Source organism: Tinamus guttatus, unplaced genomic scaffold, assembly GCF_059628265.1.
Source record: "Tinamus guttatus ecotype Peru unplaced genomic scaffold, ASM5962826v1 Tinamus_guttatus_pri_ptg000459l, whole genome shotgun sequence".
In the NCBI taxonomy this organism is placed as follows: domain Eukaryota; kingdom Metazoa; phylum Chordata; class Aves; order Tinamiformes; family Tinamidae; genus Tinamus; species Tinamus guttatus.
This window is the reverse complement of record NW_028288993.1, coordinates 9,547,348-9,566,660: the sequence shown is the minus strand read 5'-3', so window position 1 is coordinate 9,566,660 and position 19,313 is coordinate 9,547,348. Positions and strand designations below refer to the sequence as shown.

Sequence of the window (19,313 nt, the reverse complement as noted above, 5' to 3'; positions counted from 1 at the left end):
AGTTGGATACCATCAGCCTTTGGATCAAAGGACAGGTTTAGTGTATTTACACACGTGTAACTGCACCTCAGATAACCCAGGAGCACTTTTAAAGTCACTTGCACCAGATCAGGTGCAAAAGATAAACAGAATAGTAGAGGAATGCATAGGTGCCACCACCCAGCTCTGAAGAACAGGACAGTGGTCAGAGCACAGGTCTGGGAGCTGCGAGATCTGGGTTTTGTTCCCCTTCCTGCCACTTGCTGCGTGGTCTTGGGAAAATCTGTCAAGTTCTGTGCCTCAGTCTACCCACGTGTCAAATGGTGATAACTGCACAGCTCTGAATTAATTTAAGGTGCTCCATCAATGGCAATGTAAAAGCAGTGCTAACACTTTCACTGGAATAAGTCCCTAAAAGCAGAGCAAAAAAATTCATGGATAAACTAGGTAATTCTGCATGGAAAAATATATGTAAAAGGTATTTACAAAAGTAACTTGAAAGAGGTTAAATACAGTGCCACATTCAGGTCCCTAAAGCATTTTCACTATAGTGCATGTTTAAAAACACAGAACATTTTTAAAAGTATCTCTATATATTGAAGATTAGACTGCTTACCAAAAAAAAAAAAAATCACTACTTTTGAATTTTACTACAGTGAAAACTGAGCACAAGGAAAAAATACTGATTAAAAATACCCAGTTTTAGATATACTGCTTTTCACATAACATTTGGCTGTACATGGGATGTAAGTAAATACAAAAATAGTTTTTTCATGCAGCAGGGTGATCAAAATTAGAAGATCATTAATACAGAAGGGCTGATTTTATAAAACTAAAAGACATGACTAAAGAGACAGGGAGAAACTATAGTCCAAATTAATTTTCATATAGCATTTTAAAATAAATCTTTAATAGACGACTCATAATATATAAACGATTCAAATATTCTTAACTTCAACATTCAATATGGATTACATAAAATACTATCTATGCAAAACTGACTCATGCACATAGTCCTATTGAAGTCAGCAGAGTCGCTTACATGAGCAAGGTTTGCAGGCTTTGGTCCTCAGGCCTCAGACTTAGCCCAACACTTCAAGGCTGTACAAGATTTGCTAATCAATTCCTAATTTCCATGGTGGTCTTTTAGCCCAGTCCTCTGAGCACAGCAGAGGAGGGAAAACATTATAGGGAAGACTATGTAATACTATGGAAAATGAGCTGTAAAGAAAGAAATATGAATATTCAGCTATACTAAGCAGAGTATTTGTTACAACAGTACTCTGTTTCTACTCTGTACTCTCTACAAAAAAAATTACTCATGAAAAGCAGTTACTTTGCCACTCTAAACATATTTCTTCAAAAACAGAGCCAGTAATGTACAGACGATGTAAAAAAGTAAAATGGATTACAAGAGTGCCAATTGCATATGAAACCATTACACTGAACTTAAGGAATCACGGTTTGGAACAAGTGCCATAAATATGGATTGCAAAATAATCGTTTGTGCAAATGTCACATACAGACCAAAAGGTTAGGCAACTAGTACGCATTTAAAAAAAAAATTCTCGAACTTCAGCATACAGAGAAAAATAAATTCTCCCCAAAGTTACATTCAGTTAAGTGTCACATCCAACAGTTCTACCTAGCAAGATAAGAAGTCCAAGCCCAAGTGGCAAACGTGGCCAGTCCCGCTGAGACGGGCGATCACAGGCGAAGTGAAAACACATGGATCATCGCTTGATACTTGTTCCCCTTTGCTTTTTGCCAGTATCCCTGACTAGATTTTATGGTAATCGTTTTTCTGTACTCATTTAGATTATTAGGGAAAACATTTCTTATCTGCAGCCCATTTTACGTCACACAGGATTGATTCTGTGCTCATTACTATGGCGTTAGATGCTTTCCACCTCTGCTCTCCTTCATTTATATCCTTGAATGCGATAGGTTACTAAATTAATTCACCCATCAGGCTTTCTTCCCTGAGGTTACCTTTGTTTCAATGCATTTCTGCAATCCTTACAAAGCCAGTGATAATCTACCAAGCTAGTTTAACATTGCAAATACATGGAATTCTTCAAAGTAAACTTGCTTCAAAGCTTCCACATTACTTTGGAATACAACTGTTCAAGATACTCTTCTCATAAGGTGACTCACTTTCCCCAAAACCCGATGTAGTGAGGACACAGACTTCCAACAAAAAGCTCCTATAAAACTATTATATTTTTAGGAAAAAAAAATCCAGATCTTCCTGAAGGTAATTTATTGCCGCTTATTGGTCCTGAGAAAGCTTTAAGCAATAATCCATTTGCAAGTGTTTTATCTGCTGCCTTTTTTTTGAGAAAGTACATGGGTCCTGAGACTAAAAACCATGTTTTATCCTATGCACTTATGCTTGGAAAATGCTTCGCTATGAAGATCAAATATGAACTATGATCTGCCACACTACATCTCTTTCCTTCAGGTCAGTTTCTTAAAATAGATTTTCTTTCAACCACTTAAGCTAAATTCTTGATACAAAATGCAATGAAGTAAAACCATATATCTACATTTAGGAATTCTTCATATGAGACCGGCATTTAAGGACTTGAAATTCACAAAATCTTCCTTCTCTCCTTTTTTCCTCGACTCCTATTAAAAGCTATGGTGTGAATTTTTTGGCTTGGATACCAGAAAATTCTTCATATGATACTCTATGAAAGGCAACTTCAAGGCAATGAAATAAGCAAACAATAAAACAAAAACATTGACAACTTCAAAAAAAAAAAAAAAAGTGGACCCACAGCAGTTACTTCTCAAGAGAAGTGTTTGGTAGCTTCATTTTTTTTTCTTATTAACATTTTAAAGTGTCAAATTTGCATATGTTTAGCTCAATTTAAATATCTGAAATACTACTCAATTTGCTTTTATAAAAACTTTACAAAAGATGTTTTTAAATGCTTGTAAAAGTAAGCGTTTATCTACTGAGAAAATTCTAGTACTGGATAAAACTCTAAATATACAGCTGAAATCTTTAAATGTTTCTTTCCTTACAAGTATAATGGCTGAGTGTATAATCTAGATAAATTAGTCTTACACATGATGAAAAGTTTTAACCTTGCACACTTTTTACCATGTGATGTTTTGCTGCTTTGTAACTTCGAATGAGACAGTGCTTAGGAATTTTCTAGAGAGCTGGTGTACAGTGGTCTATAGGGGTCGGTTCATTGGTCACTGCCTCTGTCCAGGTTTTCAATCACCCTAGAAAGACGAATATTGAGAAGTCTGATCTGGCTGTCAAGGTGGTCCATCTTCTCCTCCAGGCTGCTGTTGCTGTTTCTTCTCCAGTAAAATCCAACAGGCCCGGTCATGAAATAGACGGCTACAACAAAGCAGAGAGGCAGCACCGCGTGTTCTGGATCACCTTCGTACTTCTGGAGGATGTACACACACGAGAGGGTGAAGAGGGCAACCCTTGCAATCCAGAAGAAGCGACCAAACATCATATGCAGGAGATAGAAGAAGAATCCAAGGAATAGAGATAAAAACCAATAGGCAAGTAAAATGGCACCAATCAGCAGAAGAGCACGGGTTGGGTTGTTGGCAATTGCTGCTGGGCTGAAATAATGAGTCAGGTTGGAGGCTGAAAAACAGAGGAAGAGTTACAAAATGTGAATTCGGGCAAGTGAAGGTGACAAAGGGTAAAGACACAAGCACAGCTACCAAAGGGCCCTGCGCTGTGGTCATGACTGTCTTTGACAAAGTAAAGGGAAAAGCTAGTTCCTCTATTTCTGGATGGACCTTTTCAAATCACTGGCTCATCATGTTGCAGCTGAATTAATTCCATTTAGAGATGTTAAAGATTCTTTATGGAAAGACAAGCTGCCATGGGGCATAAGATGAAGGTTAATATCAAGGACCGAGGATTTTTCTCTGGAAAAGTTGTATTGTAAAGGCTCTCATATTGTATCTTTCCTTCATGTAGCTGTTCTTACTTCCCTTTCCTGCCCATTTCCAGCCATGCAATGATGATCAGCAATAAATCAGCAATGATCTCTGTAGGGAATTTTAGAGAGATCCAGCAGATATGTATACAGGAACGGCATGGTTGTTTTAGTGCTCTTGTTTAAGAAACTAAACGCAAAAATAAAGCCATATAAAGTGGACAGAGATACCACTGACAGATGCTTTATGAGGCATGATTTAAAAAAAGCAGTTATTTTTCTGCTCAGTCTGTGAATATTGCTATCTGCTGATAGGCTTCAAGGGTAAACAGGCATCACACTCACCATCAATCCCAAGAACATCTAACAGGTCAGTCCATATTCTCCAGAATGTGTCCATTAATATATCCACCCCATTCACAAACCTCTCAGTCAGCCTTGAGAAGAACTGAGAAATAAGATTGGGGAAAAAAAATAAAACAAAAATCCTTAAACACATTTTGCAACTTAATAGCTACAAGTATTGCATATACAAATTATCTATATTACATGCACATGTAATATATAAGGCTGTGGGAATTGTAATTCGGAATAGCAGAATATTTTGAAATATACTCTGTACAACGGGTCATTCTTACTCCAGGCAGTTGGATATGCAGTTTTACACATGCTAATAGCATTTAAAACACGCAGTTTGCAGTTAACCCTGCCTGTGCCCTCTCTCCGCAGCGGGAAAGGGTCCACGGCGATGTCCTCGCTGGGCACGCAAGGCCGCAGCCCCTCTCGAGCCCCCTCCAGTAAGTTTATTTTATGGCTTTATAGATTTTATGGTTTTCTCGGATCTCGCTCCCGCCCAGCCTCGCCTCCCGCTTCCTCCCTCTCAGCGCCCCCCCGCCCGGCCTCCCGCAGGCACCGCGGCCGCGCGCCGAGCCCCGCGCCGAGGCGAGGAGCGAAACGGCCCCTCCGGCCCCCGGGGCGCAGGCAGGCGGCGGCCGGTCCCGCTGCAGGAGAAACGGGCGCCCGGTGCGAGGGGAGGCGGCAGGGAGGGAAGGCGGTAGCGGCGGGCGCCTCACCTTCTGCAGGGCCCGCACGTTGTCCTCGCCGAAGAGGCCGCTGACGCCCTGGTAGAGGCCGCTGGCGGCGCGGCGGAGGCTGTTCTGCTTCTCGGCGCCGCGACCCCGCGCCGCCCAGGCGCCGCCCAGCAGCAGGGCGAGCAGGGCGAGCAGGGCCAGCAGCCGCAGCGCCGGCAGCCGCCCCGCCGCCGCCATGGCCGCCCGCGCTCCGCGCCGCGCGCCGCCCCGCGCCGCCACTGCGGCGCCCCCTGCCGGCCGCGCCGCGGCAACGCGCCCCGCCTTCCCGCCCTGGCGGCAGCAGCGCGCGCGGCACGTACGGGATATAGGGCGGCAAAGTATATATGGCGGTGGGGGATATACGGCTGCACAATATATAGCGCTGCATGGTATATACGGGTGTCCAACCCTCAACGCGAAGGGAAAGGCTCCCAAATCAGGGATGCCTGGTCCTTGGCGCGATCGCTAGAGTGGTGGGTCTAAAATGCCCCCACAGATGGAGATAGCGCAGCCGTCTGGGCAACTTGTACCACCATGTACTCATCCGCCTGATAAAACAATGTTTCCTCACACCTATCAGAATCCCCGGTGATGGACTGTGTCGTTTGCCTCTTCATGGTGCACTTGCAAGAAGAGCCTGCCCTGTTTGCAGCCATCACGGAGTCGGGTCTTGCCCTTGATCCTCCCTGCCCAATAATCCCGGCTCCCCCAGCCTGGGCTCCAGCCACCCCCATCCTGGTGTCAACAGCCTCCTTGTCCTGGGAGGCCGAAGCTCGACACCTCCCTGCGAGGGGGCAGCTGCTCTCAGAGGCCACGTTTGCAGGTGGCAATCGGACTGTGCAGGTCGAATGTCAAAAATTGACACTGATCTTTGCAGTACAGTAACGGCACCAGATCCAGAGGTTCCTATGTCCTTCACCCTTGACAAATTCGGCCTTGGAGGAATACGCCAAAACCGGAAGGATTACGCCAAAACTGAGTGCACTTAATGGCATGACTCCCTCTTCTGGCAGGTTTGTACGGCTCTTTCCTGAGGAGTTTGAGCCAAAAGGTCCGGTATCACTATTGGCTCCTTCTGCACAGCCAGGATGTTGGCAGAGTGATTCACACTTGGATTCACTTTTTATGTATGTATTTGTTTATTTTTCCCTGAGTTAGAGAATACACCAACACACCCACAGCGATAACAAACTCTTGTTGCTTAGTCAAGTAGATATGTGGAATATGTAGAATGTAGGTATGTAGAATGTAGGCTTCTTGGTCTCATCCCCCCATTTTAGTCTGGCCAAAATGCTTCTTTACACAGTTAGGAGACTGGCCCTGAAAGACTTGGGCCCCGATCCAGGAAAGTACTTAGGCTCCTCTTGTATTCTAGTAGGATGTTGAGGATTTGCATCTCTATAAATCTTGCAGTTGGCGCTTTCAGATTCTTATAGGGAGCCCTTGAAATTGCTGATGTGCTAATATTTGTGAATCTTCTCAAGTGTATTTCATGCTCTTGCAAAGCAATGTTGGTAATAGATATCAAAATCACTTCTGCAAAGAATTTTGTCATTTCTTTCTGTATATTCTGTACAGAGGCTCGGAGGCCTATTTTAGTGGCTGCCTTTAGAAGTCTGTGCTCACAGTTGTCCTTCATACGAGGTCAGGATAATTTTGGAGTCTTCCCTGGTATTTAATTGACTTCCTGACATGTCTCAATGGGCCTATTTCAGGTAAGCTAATTTCCCCATATCCCCAGATTATGCAGTATTTTACCTTTCTGTTGTTTACATAGATGAAATCATGTTTGCCCAAAGAATGTGTTGCATCATGGCATGAAATATTGATCTAATATTTCTTTAAGCACATTGAACTGTCTAATTAGGAGAGCTGTGTGGCTTCTGGAAAGATCCTAAATTGAGGGTCCATCCTATTCTGTACACCCCCTCTGCTTTCCAATCTAATCTAGAAACTCAATAGCTTGTTCAGACATGGGAAATATAATAACATTCTGAGTAATACTAGAAATGAAATGCGGCCTTCCAGGCATCAAAAGAAAGTTTCATCAGAGCACAAAAGCTTCTTACTCTTACACAGCTGTTTTAACCAGCTTGTGGCTACTGTGAATATAGGGCCTTCCTAAATCTTTAGGTTTTCTAATCGTGGTCAGCCCTTAGAATACAGCATAGACTGCCACAAGGTGTTACCATTAAGTTTCTAACTCGCAGGGACATGTTTTACTGTTTGTTTTCACTTCACACACTAGCTACAGATTAATTACTTCTTAGATCACAAATGAGATGCTGCTATCATCATCGTTATTATTAACCATTTCTTAAGTGTCTTTTGAAAGTATCTTAATTCAGTCCAGAAAAATAAAAAGGGGGATGATTTTTATTTATAAGCTATTATTAAAATTATTAGATACAAAATGAGGATTAAAGGGTCTGAAAAAAAAAAAGTGAATTCCAGTTAATCTTACTCAGGCTGTTTCTCCCCAGTTATTCTAATCCACATTCCAAACCATCTTTAGTAGCTGCTGCAGTCCTTTCAGTGCCTGCATTCCTGTGAGAGCTTTATTTCTTTTCGTTGTTGTTTTTCTATTATGTTTTTATATTCTAAAGCCAATTCTGAAATAAATTTCGTATGAGGAAATAAAGTGGAAACAGGTAACAAACACAGAGGAAGAAAAGATTATAACAAGGATTTAATGGTAAAACTGCTGCTAATAAATTAGAAGCTTGCTGTCAAGCTTTCCTAAAAGCTCAGATTGTAGCATCAAATTCCCAGTGCGTCTCCTACCCCTCCAGCATTAAGTGGGTCAGTTCATTACCTACAGCTAAGTGAAGTGGAAATTTGGGTCCCTTCTCTGGAGATTGGAATGTATTTTTTTTTTTTCGTTTTGTGCCCTTTTTTAAAATGTAGGCATTGTTTTGGGGTGGGGGAAGACTGCCGGTCTCATACGGATCGTAGAGGTTTATTTATAGGTTTATTTATACAGGTGACAGGTTCATTTAGGTTTATTTGGCACCCGGCGCTGCCGCCGCCTCACGGCACCTCAGGCCCGGGGAGAAAGGGCAGGCCGCCCCCGCGCCGCGCGGTCACTCCCAAGGAGCAGCATGAGAGCTGCCCTGCGATTGGGCGCACCTCCCCCTGCTGCGGCCGCTCATTGGCCGGCAGAGAATAGCGCTTCCCCAAGCTCGGCGCCCATTGGCTCGCGCCGGCGTCGGCTCTTGCGCGGTCAGCCTAGCGGCGCGGAGAGCGGGCTCTGGGCTGATGTGGGGCCAGGCGCCGCTCAGCCAATGGGGCGGCGCGGGGCGGCCGCCGCGCGGATCCGTCCGCGCCGCCCGCCGCGCCCTTCCCGCCGCCGCGCGGGGAGGGGGCAGCGCCCGTGACGGGGCGGCCGGGGGAGGCCAAGCGGCACCGGGGAATAACCCGACGGGCGGTTTAATGCTTGGGGGGAAGGTGGAAAACACAACCGGAATGCTGTGGAAACAGCCTGGCCGCAATATTGAGGTGTTAACATGTAGTGGCCATGGTGCGAAATGTCCCCAGCGCTGCCGGGAGGGCAAAACGCAAAGCTTGGATTATCCCTGCCATGGGAGTGTGGGCAGGTGGAGCCTAAGCGGCTTGTTCTGGGCATGGAGCTGTGGGTTGCTGTGTGCGAAGCTGGGAGAGGTGGCGAAACACACGGCGGTCGGCCCGGACACGTGTGGGTCCTGCTCCCCTGCATGGATCCATGGATCCCACATGGATCTCCACGTATGTGTGGCACTGGGGAGAGTTCTTTCAAAATGACACGGGAAGGGTATTTCTCGGGGAAATGAGAAACTCGAAGGTGGGCCCAGTGATGTCCCTGTGACCTTCAAGTTTAATAAAGCGATTGTATCCTGACAGCGTAAAAATGAAATGTACACTCAATATGTTATCATCTCCATACATTTACTTATATATTTATGCTCTGTGGTTGTACCACTTGCCATCAAGTCCAAGCTATTTTTTCAAAAAATGGTGGCCTTGCAGATACCATTGTGTAAATACCAAGGTTACTTGCGTGATACTCTTCAGTACCAATTCTTGTCCCAAATTGGCTGTGGCGATGTGCTGGCTGGTGCCGATAGGAAGGTGCAAAACGTTGCGAGCCGTAAATTGAGCGATTTGGACCCAAGGAGCCCACATGTGGGCAGCACGCATTGCAAAAGGCAGGCCGGTGTGAAACCGAGCGCGTGAGGCAACGCGCTTCTTGCCTCACCGTTGGGTCAGAGACGCTTATCAGCCAGGATTTCCTCCAATCTCTCTGGAAAAACCAAACCAAACAAATCAGGCCGGGCCGATTTCGCGGGTCGCGTTGAAAGCTGTGAAGTGCAGGTTCCTCCGTTCGATGACCCCAAGCCGAGTTGCAGGGGCCAGGGCCGCGTGCTGCCTGCGTGGGGCGGCCGCGAGGCGCGGGTGGCGGCGCCGCCACGGAGCCGCCACGAGGGCAGCACGCGGGCACCGCAGGGCCGCAGCTGCGGGCAGGGCGGCCTTGGCAGGGTCCACCGCAAGGGCTGGATGTCGTTGATGCCACACGGGGGACACGGCCACCTCCCCCGGCCTCCCGCCGCGCGGACACTGCGGGCGGGGGCGGGCCGCGGGCCCCCGCACTCCTTTTCCTCCGCGGCGGAAGGTTACGCCGCGGGGGGCGGGCGCGGTGCGGCTCGCCGCCCCTTAAAGCGCCGCGCCCGGCGGAAGGGCCCGCAGTGCGGGCGGGGGGGTGGCGGTGGGAGGAGGGAGGGTCGCGTTGCTGCCGCTCAGCTCGTGGGGAGGGGACGCTCGTCCGCCGCCATGTCCCGCGAGCCCGAGATCATGGAGTCGCAGGTGATGTGGGAGCCCGACACGAAGCGCAACACGCACATGGACCGGTTCCGCGCCGCCGTGGCCGCCAGCTGCGGGCTCCGCCTGGGTGAGCGCTGGGGCGCGGGGCGGGCTCGGCCTCCCGCGGTGCCGCTAACGGGGCTCTCGCCGCCGCCCCGGCGCTGCTGCGGGGCCGGGGGTGCCCTCGGTGAGCGGGGCCGGGGCGGGGGCCGTGCTTGCAGCCTCGCGTCCGGGAGACGCTGCTTAATTTAATTCTATCTCGGTGCTGGGGTGGAGGGTGAGGTGTCCCCGTGATGGGAGCCGAGGGGCTTTGCTGCGAGTCTGCTCAAGCCATGGTGCTTTAAGCTATGGTGCTTCAAGCTCTGCTTCATGGTCATTTAGAAATCCGTATCCAGCTGCTAATAGGCATGCAGTCATCTGGGTTAGCTGAACAATTCCTTGGCTTTGGATTTCACCCTGCTTGGAACAGCGTGGTGGGAGCAGGCTCCTTCCAGAGGTGTCTTCTGACACAAACTATTCAGATTTCTGACTGTTAACTGTGACCAGGGTGTCCAGGGCATCAGGAATTGGTTGTGTGGGCTCTTCCACCCTGTGAATCAGGTGGATTTGGATGTGTGCAGGCATCTGACTGCCAGCTTGCTTCACACTGTGTGAGTATTTGTGTCCAAAGTGTTTTGTGTTGCTTTCCTGTGCTCCTAGTCTGTCTGCCATAGGATGAGTGATGCTAGGAGCAGCTTGTACATGGCCTGGCAGGCTTGTCAGCCAGTGCATATTGACAATCTGTGGAGTAGACTAAGGCATTCTGGGGTATTGGCAAACTATGTGATATTTCTATCAATTTGTGTTGAGGAAATAAGCTTTCTCCTTGATGAGAACTTGAGCTGGTGGTAAGCCAGGTCATTGGTTTGGCTGCTGGGGACTTTCCCACTCAAATGTGTAGTGCCCAAGAGCCCTGCTGCATAGGAAGCAACTTGCTGCAGGGTTTCAGCAAACTTAAAATGTCCTGTAGTTTGCACTCATGTGACTAAGGTTGTTTCTGTAAGCATGGGCTACCCTCTGAAGCAGCATTCAGAAGCCTCTTCATGCTTTTCAGATGTGCCTCAGTGCACTGAGTGCACTCCCCTGTGTCTATAGGAATTTCTGTGCCCTACCACTAGCTTCAAGCTGATAGTTGCTGGTCTGTGTGCTATTTAGAAAGAAAGAATGGATTCTTTGTAACATCAAGATATGGACTTGCTGAGAAGACCTAAGGGCAATGCAAACATTTTAGTAGCATGGCTCTGTCCAATCCTGAAAATGTAATAATGAAATGCAGTGTTTCACTGCCAAGTAACAGCACTGTGTCCTGAAGGACTCGAATTGTAAAGCTCATTTGGGCGCAAACTGTAGAGACAAGATGGAACAAGCTATTCTTCCTATTGGAACAAACCAAACTAGTGGTGGTTGTAGCTTTTAGCAGCTATCAAATGATTTGGCACAGATTTTGCAGTTGGTTTTTGAAGGAGGTGACAGCTTGAAGTTAGTTTTAGGGAGCTCCTTTTCCCACATTACTGTATACCATGTGCAAATAACAGAGCAACTTGGGTGGAGTGTTTAAAAAATGTTGGGGGTTGAGATTAAGTATGTAGGCAAAAAAGAGTAATGGGGATGTCTTTGAATTTGGAATGGCAGAGCCAGAGACAAATTCCTGATGAACAAATATCTAGTGAATGGTCTTACACTTACTGAAAAGATTGAGTGGAATAAGATGTGACAACAGACTGGGTAGAGAAGCAATTGTAGTGATTGAGAGTGAATAATAGTAGTGTAGGCCTCAATCTTATTTTTTTAAAAGTGGAAGATGTCCTACGTGTACAAAGACTACAAAAGATGACTTCTGAAGCCATCACTTAGGTAACAAGATGCCAAACTAAAGGTAATTGGGGGAAAATGGCTTCAAATGGCTTAGCTAAAAGCATCGCATAAGAAATGAAATTGGCAGAGCAGGAAGGTTGCTACTGTCGCTGATAGTGGGTATTTGTACCTAGTGTGGCTTTTGACAGAGCCCCAGGCAACATGAATGACTTTAATATCACCTGTTAAGTCAGTAATAAAATGCTTCAATTGTTCATACCCAAAATAACTTTAACCTCCATTTCAGTATTGTTTGGATTTCTGTTTTTGTATGTTATTCTGTCTGCTTCACTATAATATAAAACTTAAGCTGATCACTTCTCGATACCACCTCTTGAATGTAATATCTAGTTAGTAAGCATCTCATTTAATCTTACTGGAGTTGTTCATGCAACTTTAGTTTGCAAAGGACACCTTAGTTTAAAGTTGTAACTTGTTAAACTTTTTCATTTACAAAGAATCGTTCATGACTGCTTCATGGTGGAGCTGCTCAATATCCAGTGAACCTCTTGTCCAAGCTACCACACCATCCACAAAGGTCTTTGGTCCTAGCCTAGAATTGGGCAGTGACTATGCCCTGTCACAGAAACTTTCCTTTTGTACCCTATTAAAGCACCCTGTTGATGGGGAGTAGGGATGTTGTCAGCAAACAGGATTCTATTGTCCAGCTCTTGAATTTTGGTGAGGGAAGGCAGATGTTCTACAGATGTACTAGGAAAAGTACTTTTCTCAGTGCATTGGCTAATGGCTTGTAAAGATGACATATGAAATTAGCCCATCTGTTCAGGTGTTCAGACAGGGTGTTTCTCATGCTGTAGTCACTTAGTATGAACAAAAATCATTTATAATAATTATGATCAGAATTATATTCCTGGGTTTCAGCCACAAGTGTTGAATGGTGATGTCCCTACCTTTAGTTTGCTCTCTGACAATTCTCTGCATTGCACTAATAGCTTTTTGTTGCCTCCAGCCAACTACAATGACTTATACCAATGGTCGGTGGAATCCTTCTCAGACTTCTGGGCAGAATTCTGGAAGTTCAGTGACATTGTGTGCTCTCGCCTGTATGATGAGGTAAGTCAGTATTTGTGTTGCATACAACTGTTTTAGACAATGAGAATTTAGTCTTTTGACCTGTGCCTGGAACCTTCTAAGCTGCTACTGAGTAAGCACTTGTGAAGGTAACATGAGGAACCTGCCATGTGTACAGTCCTGAATCCACTTCCGAAGGGGACTAATGTTCTGTTGCTGATGTATTTTTGTGCAGTGAAATTAAGATCTGTGATCTTAGAGCAGTTCTTACTGTAATGTCCTCAAATACCCTGGCAGTCCTTTGGCTGCTTATATGAGGATGCTACTGAAACTGCTTTTGATTTATGATGGAAGCTTTTGAAATACTGGCAGGCAGCCCAGTCTGCTTGTTCCCTGAGCCAGCCTACCTGATAAGCACTCCTGTTCCACTCCTGCTTTGTGGAACTGGTTCTGGAAGTCTTGAGACACATGGAAGCTGGAAATATCTTTGAGGCTCCACATGAGTGGAATGAGACATGCCACAGCACTTCTGGGGTAAAGGTGACTTGACCTTCCAAATGGAGGATGAAGCTGGGATTCTTGCATGTTCCTGCCATTGGATATCAGCATCAACCTGCATTTTCTCCATCTATGAATTGGCTGATCACTTCAAAAGCGTGATACAGAGCAATCTTCCTGAAACTTGGATGGACAAGGGCCTGAACTTGGTTCTTAATCCCTGGAGGCCTTCTGTTCTCGGAACACTTGGAGTGCACACTTGGAATACCAGAGGTTCTGCAGAGGAAACTGGTAAGATTCCCTCTACCTTGTTAACTTCTATTGTTTGATAGATCAGCAGTGCTTCCCTTGTGACTCCTGCCATGAAACTGCATCCTTAGGTAGAAGACAGTCTTTCTGTCATCATCTGTCCCCCTCTTTAGTGACTAAAAACACCAAGAATGGAAGAACTGGCCTATTCCTTAAATTGTGTAGTTTAGCTGTAAAAAGCTTAATAGCCCTTTTCCATTTTTTTGCTGTAATTTGAATTTGGGATACTTTTCCCCATATTCTTTGATTAGCAAGGCCATTTTTTGAATTACTGTACAAATGTAAGTCCTGAACTGCTGGCTTGGGGTAACATTGAACAGTGAGTAATACCATTTGTTCTCTTGTCTTGCAGGATGGGCATTCTAGGGCACCTGTCCTTGGAGACACCACTAACATGTTTGGTGACTGGACACTTGAAGGGGGCTAAACCAGACAATGGTGGCCAAAGTGAGCCTGAAGATGAGAAGGAAGAAGACAGGCGTGCTTGGGAAGGCTTTAATTAGAGTTGGTGTGGAAGAACTGGGATGGGGTGGGTCTAGAAGCTCAGAGAAGGACCTGTTGTGATTGAGACCCTGGAACAAGAGACAGTGGTTGGGGCACATTCTTCTGCAGAACTTACTCTTGGCCTCTGTGTTCCTTTAGGGTCAGTTTTGAAGTATTGCCTTCAAGGCTTGACTCAAATTGTGTTGAATGCAGGTGATGTGCTTGGTCATGAAAAATTGTTGCCCTTGAATAATGTGGATGACAGGAGCAAAGGCTGGTCACAGTAACTCTTCTGTGACAGTGGAGAGCTTGAGGCTTCCACAGCTTAGTGTTTTCTCCCAAACAATGAGGGAATCATACTTGGAAGAAAATAAAGCTTTTTGTGAACCAGATTTGACTGTTGTGTTTCTAACTTGTAAGACATCCATACTTTCACAAGTCAAGTTCTTGGAATACTGGTAACTTTGCATGTGATATGAGCTTCTGCATAAGTCTGAGTTTGGAGTGGGTGGAAAGATTCTCCTTTTCCTTTGTGAGCTATGTAGACACACAAAGCCTGTAAGTTTGGGAAAGATGAGTTGCAAGTTCCAGCTGGTTGGGAAATAGGGCCTAAAGCTTTGCTTGGCTCCTGAGGTGCACCTGACCCCTTTCCTCTTGTGGGCTGTGTGGGAGGGCAGGGGGCTGCTTTAAGAGACCAGCTACCAGAACACTCAACTTCTCATGCAGTGTGCAACTTCTGCTTCAGCACATGCAAAACACATGTAGCACAGATCAGTGTAGGGATTGGCTTTCATATTAGTGGTAAAATTTAGTTGTCAAAGATGTAGTGCCTAAGGTAAGCACACGTTTCCATGGGCATGATAATGCATGTTAGTAGCAGACAGTGCTGTTATCTAAGCACTTGGTTACAACTATGGTATCTACTACATGTATTTTAATAGTAGAGGGAACTGCTGATAAGTGCAAGTTGTTGATAAGTCCAAGTTGTTTGTTCCTAGCTAACATGGCTAGGGAAGTGGTTGCTGTCTGATCAGCTGCTGTAAAAAGCAGTTGTAGGGCAGCAGCTCGTGATGTAGGAGCACACTGGATACCTGGTGTGTTCCTACTGCTGCACACACTGGCCTTGTAGGGCTCAGTGCTGCTGTGAGTAGGAGTAAGCCCTGTGCATCTAGTGAGTGCTCATGTCAGCAATGCCACTGCCTGCAGCAGTTCCCTCCCTTGCTCTGCAGAGCTGCTGAGCCCTTGTGTTGGCCTTGTGGCTTTTATACCCTTGCTGGAACTAGGAATGATCTGCTAAACCTTTTGCAGGCCTTGAGTTTTTCTTGTCTTCCATGATCTTCCCTTTTAAAGGAGAGACTAATTTGTATAACAGGCCTTATTGGGATTTCTGGGTGTTGTGCTAGCAGGAGAAAAGAGGAGCATTAAGTAGGTGGATTTTGTGCCATACGCTGGTAGAGCTCTTGAAAGGGACACTTAGCTTCAGGAAAAAATAGAGTTATAACAGAGCTAGCCCTGTGTGGAGCTTAAACTTCTTGTTTTCACTTTTGTTAAAGCTGGGGAAGTCACCAATAAAGGTCTGTTTAAATGGCTTCTAATGAATGCAGTAGCATATTGCTAGAAAAGAGTTGAGCTGGGTAAGCATTAGAATTTGATAATAGCTATTTCTGGAGTGTAGATCTACTTGGCACTTTGACCTTAGGAAGTTTACTTGAAATACCTGATAGTTTCCATATAAAGCTTTAACTTTGTCTAAAGACAGTTTTAGGTTTGCCTCTGGTAATAGATACTGTACCTTGCAAAGTACAAAAACATTTTCATCTGATTTGAATGAGGTATTTTGAGTTTTATCTGGTTTTTAGAGCCAGAGCTCTGTTTCCAGTAGTGCCCATGTAGCTTTATTTTCTAGAGCCTAAGGCCATAAACTGAAGCTTTCAGAAACACAGATGTACAGTGAAATGCCCATTTAAAGGTTGCAGAACGTGTGCTGCTGGGTAGCTGAATCTAAACATGGGAGCTTTTAGGATGGAGGATACAAACTGTAGTGAATTCTACTAAAAGCCTCTTTTCCTACTAGTACTTTTAAAAATACTTTCTTAAATATGACTTACTGGGGTGACCTTAATTCCCATTGAGAGCATTAGTTGGTTTTAAAAAAAAGTTTTAACTGAGCTTGTTTTACTAACTTTTCATTGTACTTAATTCTTTTCACATATTAGTCCTAAATGATAAAGTATTTAACATGCATTTATCAAGTTGAACTTTTTTTTCTTTTAGAAAAGAGTAAATCAATGGTAGAAATTTGTACTCTGATATTCTACAGTATAGCCCTTTTAGCTGTAGAGGCTGGTAGCAGTGCTCTTGCACTCTAAATGAAGCTATGGTGTCTTTGTGTTTGTTGTAACTTAAAATAGGGATGATTGGACAAAAAAATCAAACTTTAGTTATGAGTGATTGTGCAGGTAACTAATTTAGTTCATGGATTGTTGGAGTTGCTGCTGCTGATGTTGATTTCTGCACTTTGTGACTTGTGTTGGGCAAAACTGGATGCTGTTACCATCATGCTTTGGCCCTCCTGAAGGGAAGGCTGGCCTGGCAGAGCGCTGCTCCATTCTGTGGCCAAGTCCCTGCTCTGGATGATCCCAGGACCCAAACCTTGGCACGTGCTGTGCTTTGCAGTCTGCATGTAACTGTAGTGGTTTGCCTCACTTGCATGTTTGAGGCTGGTCTGAAAGTAAAACTAGAAACTTTTTTCAGTCTGCTTCTAATTATGACTTTGCTTGTGATGGTTGGCAGGTTATTAATCTTTCCGGGTCTGTAATTGCAGGATCTATTCTGTTTGCCACCTGCAAAGTAGAGGAAATGGCTCTTGCCTGACAGAGTGCATTAAGAGTATAACATTAAGTAGCTAATAACTGTATAATGATCTGAAAAGGAAATGGTGTTATAGTTTTCCAGAAATGTATCTTTTTTTTTTTTAATTCAGGTAGTTGATACATCTAAAAGCATTGCAGATGTTCCGGAGTGGTTTAAAGGCAGCCGTCTGAACTATGCAGAAAATCTTCTAAAGCACAAGGAGAATGACAAGATTGCACTTTATGCAGCAAGTAAGTATTAATTGGCAACAATGCTGGATTTACTTTTAAGGCTAAGTCCTGTGACTGCCAAACACCACTCAGTAAGTTGACTCAAATCAGTTGTGTCAATTCTACATAAGCTTAGTCTTATTCCTGACAAGTATTAAAAGTTAAACATCACTGGAGAAAAACAGTGGAGTTCAAATATTTGTCCAAATTATTGAAGAAATGCTTAGGAACTTAGTGAATTAGCTGATGACTATGATCATGTTGTCCTTTTAAATATTGTTTCTTCTTAGGACATCATTTGGTACATTGGAGACTCACTGCTTTCTGTAGCATAGCCACAGGGTAAAATACCAACAGGAGCAAAACTATTTTCCAGTTTAATCAATGCTTGAGTAAAGCAAATGAGTAGTATGTGAGGGAAGGCCCACCTGCATGTCTTTCCTGACCTGCTGTTGTGTTTAATCTTCTTAGGTTCTATTGACTCAGTGTGGTATGTGTTCAATTTCTCACTGCTAGGGCAGAGTAGGGCTTAGGAACCTGTGTCAGGCTCCTGAAATTACTGGGGACGCATCTGTGGGAGCCCTGGGATACAAAGAGCACAGGAATTGTGTATATAGCTTCCCTTAACCAATTTCCTAGTTACTGACTCCCACTGCGATTCTCTTATTAGTGATCGAGTACAGCCCCCTTAGCCAGGGCACAGCATCCTGCTTCCTGTTGCTCCATGGGAATGCTATCTATGGATAGGCTCCATTCAGGGAACTGTTACACACTGTTGCTTCACATCACCTGCTCTGTTGTTCTGTGTTGGTCTAAATTTACCTGGGTGCAGGTAAAGAAGCAAAGAGAAAAAATAACTTCCCTTGCTTAAGGAAATCATTCTTATTACAGTTGATCAGGAAAGACAGAGTATGTTTTTGTTGCCACATCCTTGGCATATGTGTTTTCATGAGAAATGATGGATCCTAAAAGTATAATGGGCCAAATGGTTTGCAGGAGTCAAACTGAGGCAGTACAGGACTGGACCTTTAAGAATGCAAACCTTGCATTTCATAACATCTACACTTGTTTTCTTTTGCCAGTTATTAAGAGCTTACGTAACATTTGACATTCAGTACAAAAATGAAAACTCCCTGCAGATCTTTTCAGAGATGAATGTAGTCCAGCATGGTGTATATGTGTTGTGGTATCTTTGCGAAGACGCCTGTTTAGAAAGGACACTGAATTTGAGACCCTAACTATAAGAGTTTTTCTAGTCAACTGTGCCTTGCCCTGAGACTGCAAAAACTGAGCAACAAGGGAGAATGAGGTGGTTCTTTCCCTGTTAGGAAGATGCCTCAATGAGTGCTATCTATTTATTGTGAAAGTGCTTTGAACACACATTTCTTCAATCATCAGCTTGCATTTTTATGTTACTGTCTTTGGAAAAAGCCCTCGTGTCCCAGTAGAACACTACTGATTGATTAGTGCTGCATTTCTTTTATAAAGAAAAGCTTTATACAGCCTAAGAGCAATATGGGAAAACAAATATCAAGGGAACTTTTTTCACTAGAATTGTTTCATATTCTCTTCCAGATTTTTTTGTACTAGATGCTAATTTCTTAAGTTGTGGTGTGCAATTTCTGATTGGATGTACTTGTAAATCTTTTTTCCTCAGAGGAAGGCAAAGAAGAAATTTTGAAAGTTACTTTTGAAGAACTGAGACAAGCTGTGGCTCTGTATGCTGCAGCTATGAGGAAGATGGGAGTTAAAGTAGGAGACAGAGTTGTGGGTGAGTATCTATTTCTTGAAGGATACAATGTGAAATTTTCTTGAAATATATAAATGGTCAGAGCTATAGGAACTTGAATATTAAATAACCTTTCACAGAAATATTCTAAAGAAAAGACTCTTGTGCTGCCACATTTATGATGGTGTGAAATATGTTTTAGAGGGAAGGAAGCTGGATTAGCCTGCAAGTTCTGCAAGCACTGGAGAGGGAAGGAAAACATTTCATTCATTGCTTCACTGAAGCCTTTTATGAGCACTCTGCTGGAAGCAGGAACGATGGAGGTTTTGTATCTCGCTATGCTTTGAATCATGAGGTCTGGCAGATTCAAACTAGGGCAGCGTTGGGAATTAGGGTACCCAGTTTTGTTCCCCCCTGCCAGCTGATACTTTTCTGACATACTGTTTCTTTGCAAACAGATTGTACAATGTGCACTCAG

The 19,313-nt window shown here is 44.5% G+C and overlaps 2 protein-coding genes across 2 annotated transcripts in view; one reads left to right on the top strand and one right to left on the bottom strand.

The window, feature by feature from the left end:
* Positions 1-1,735: 1,735 nt before the first annotated feature.
* BRI3BP (BRI3 binding protein) lies at positions 1,736-5,110 on the bottom strand. The gene is made up of 3 exons (XM_088532504.1): positions 4,976-5,110; positions 4,248-4,350; positions 1,736-3,601 (listed from the first exon to the last, which is right to left on the bottom strand). The coding sequence occupies exons 2-3, from the start codon at positions 4,300-4,302 to the stop codon at positions 3,183-3,185; spliced, it is 474 nt and encodes a 157-aa protein (XP_088388630.1). The 5' UTR covers positions 4,303-4,350; positions 4,976-5,110; the 3' UTR covers positions 1,736-3,182.
* Positions 5,111-9,769: 4,659 nt separating this feature from the next.
* The window catches only part of AACS (acetoacetyl-CoA synthetase), a 39,376-nt gene continuing 29,832 nt past the window's right edge, over positions 9,770-19,313 (top strand). The window contains exons 1-4 of the mRNA XM_088532501.1: positions 9,770-9,896; positions 12,672-12,775; positions 17,007-17,127; positions 18,764-18,877. Coding sequence (XP_088388627.1) covers positions 9,779-9,896; positions 12,672-12,775; positions 17,007-17,127; positions 18,764-18,877 — 457 coding nt within the window. The 5' untranslated portion in view covers positions 9,770-9,778. The remainder of the gene's footprint in view (positions 9,897-12,671; positions 12,776-17,006; positions 17,128-18,763; positions 18,878-19,313) is intronic.

Bases quoted from the DNA above. Each gene is read 5' to 3' on its own strand.
- BRI3BP (XM_088532504.1), bottom strand. From the start codon at position 4,302: ATGGACACATTCTGGAGAATATGGACTGACCTGTTAGATGTTCTTGGG. The intron at 3,602-4,247 runs GTGAGTGTGATG...TCTGTTTTTCAG, and splicing joins AGATGTTCTTGGGATTGATG to CCTCCAACCTGACTCATTAT.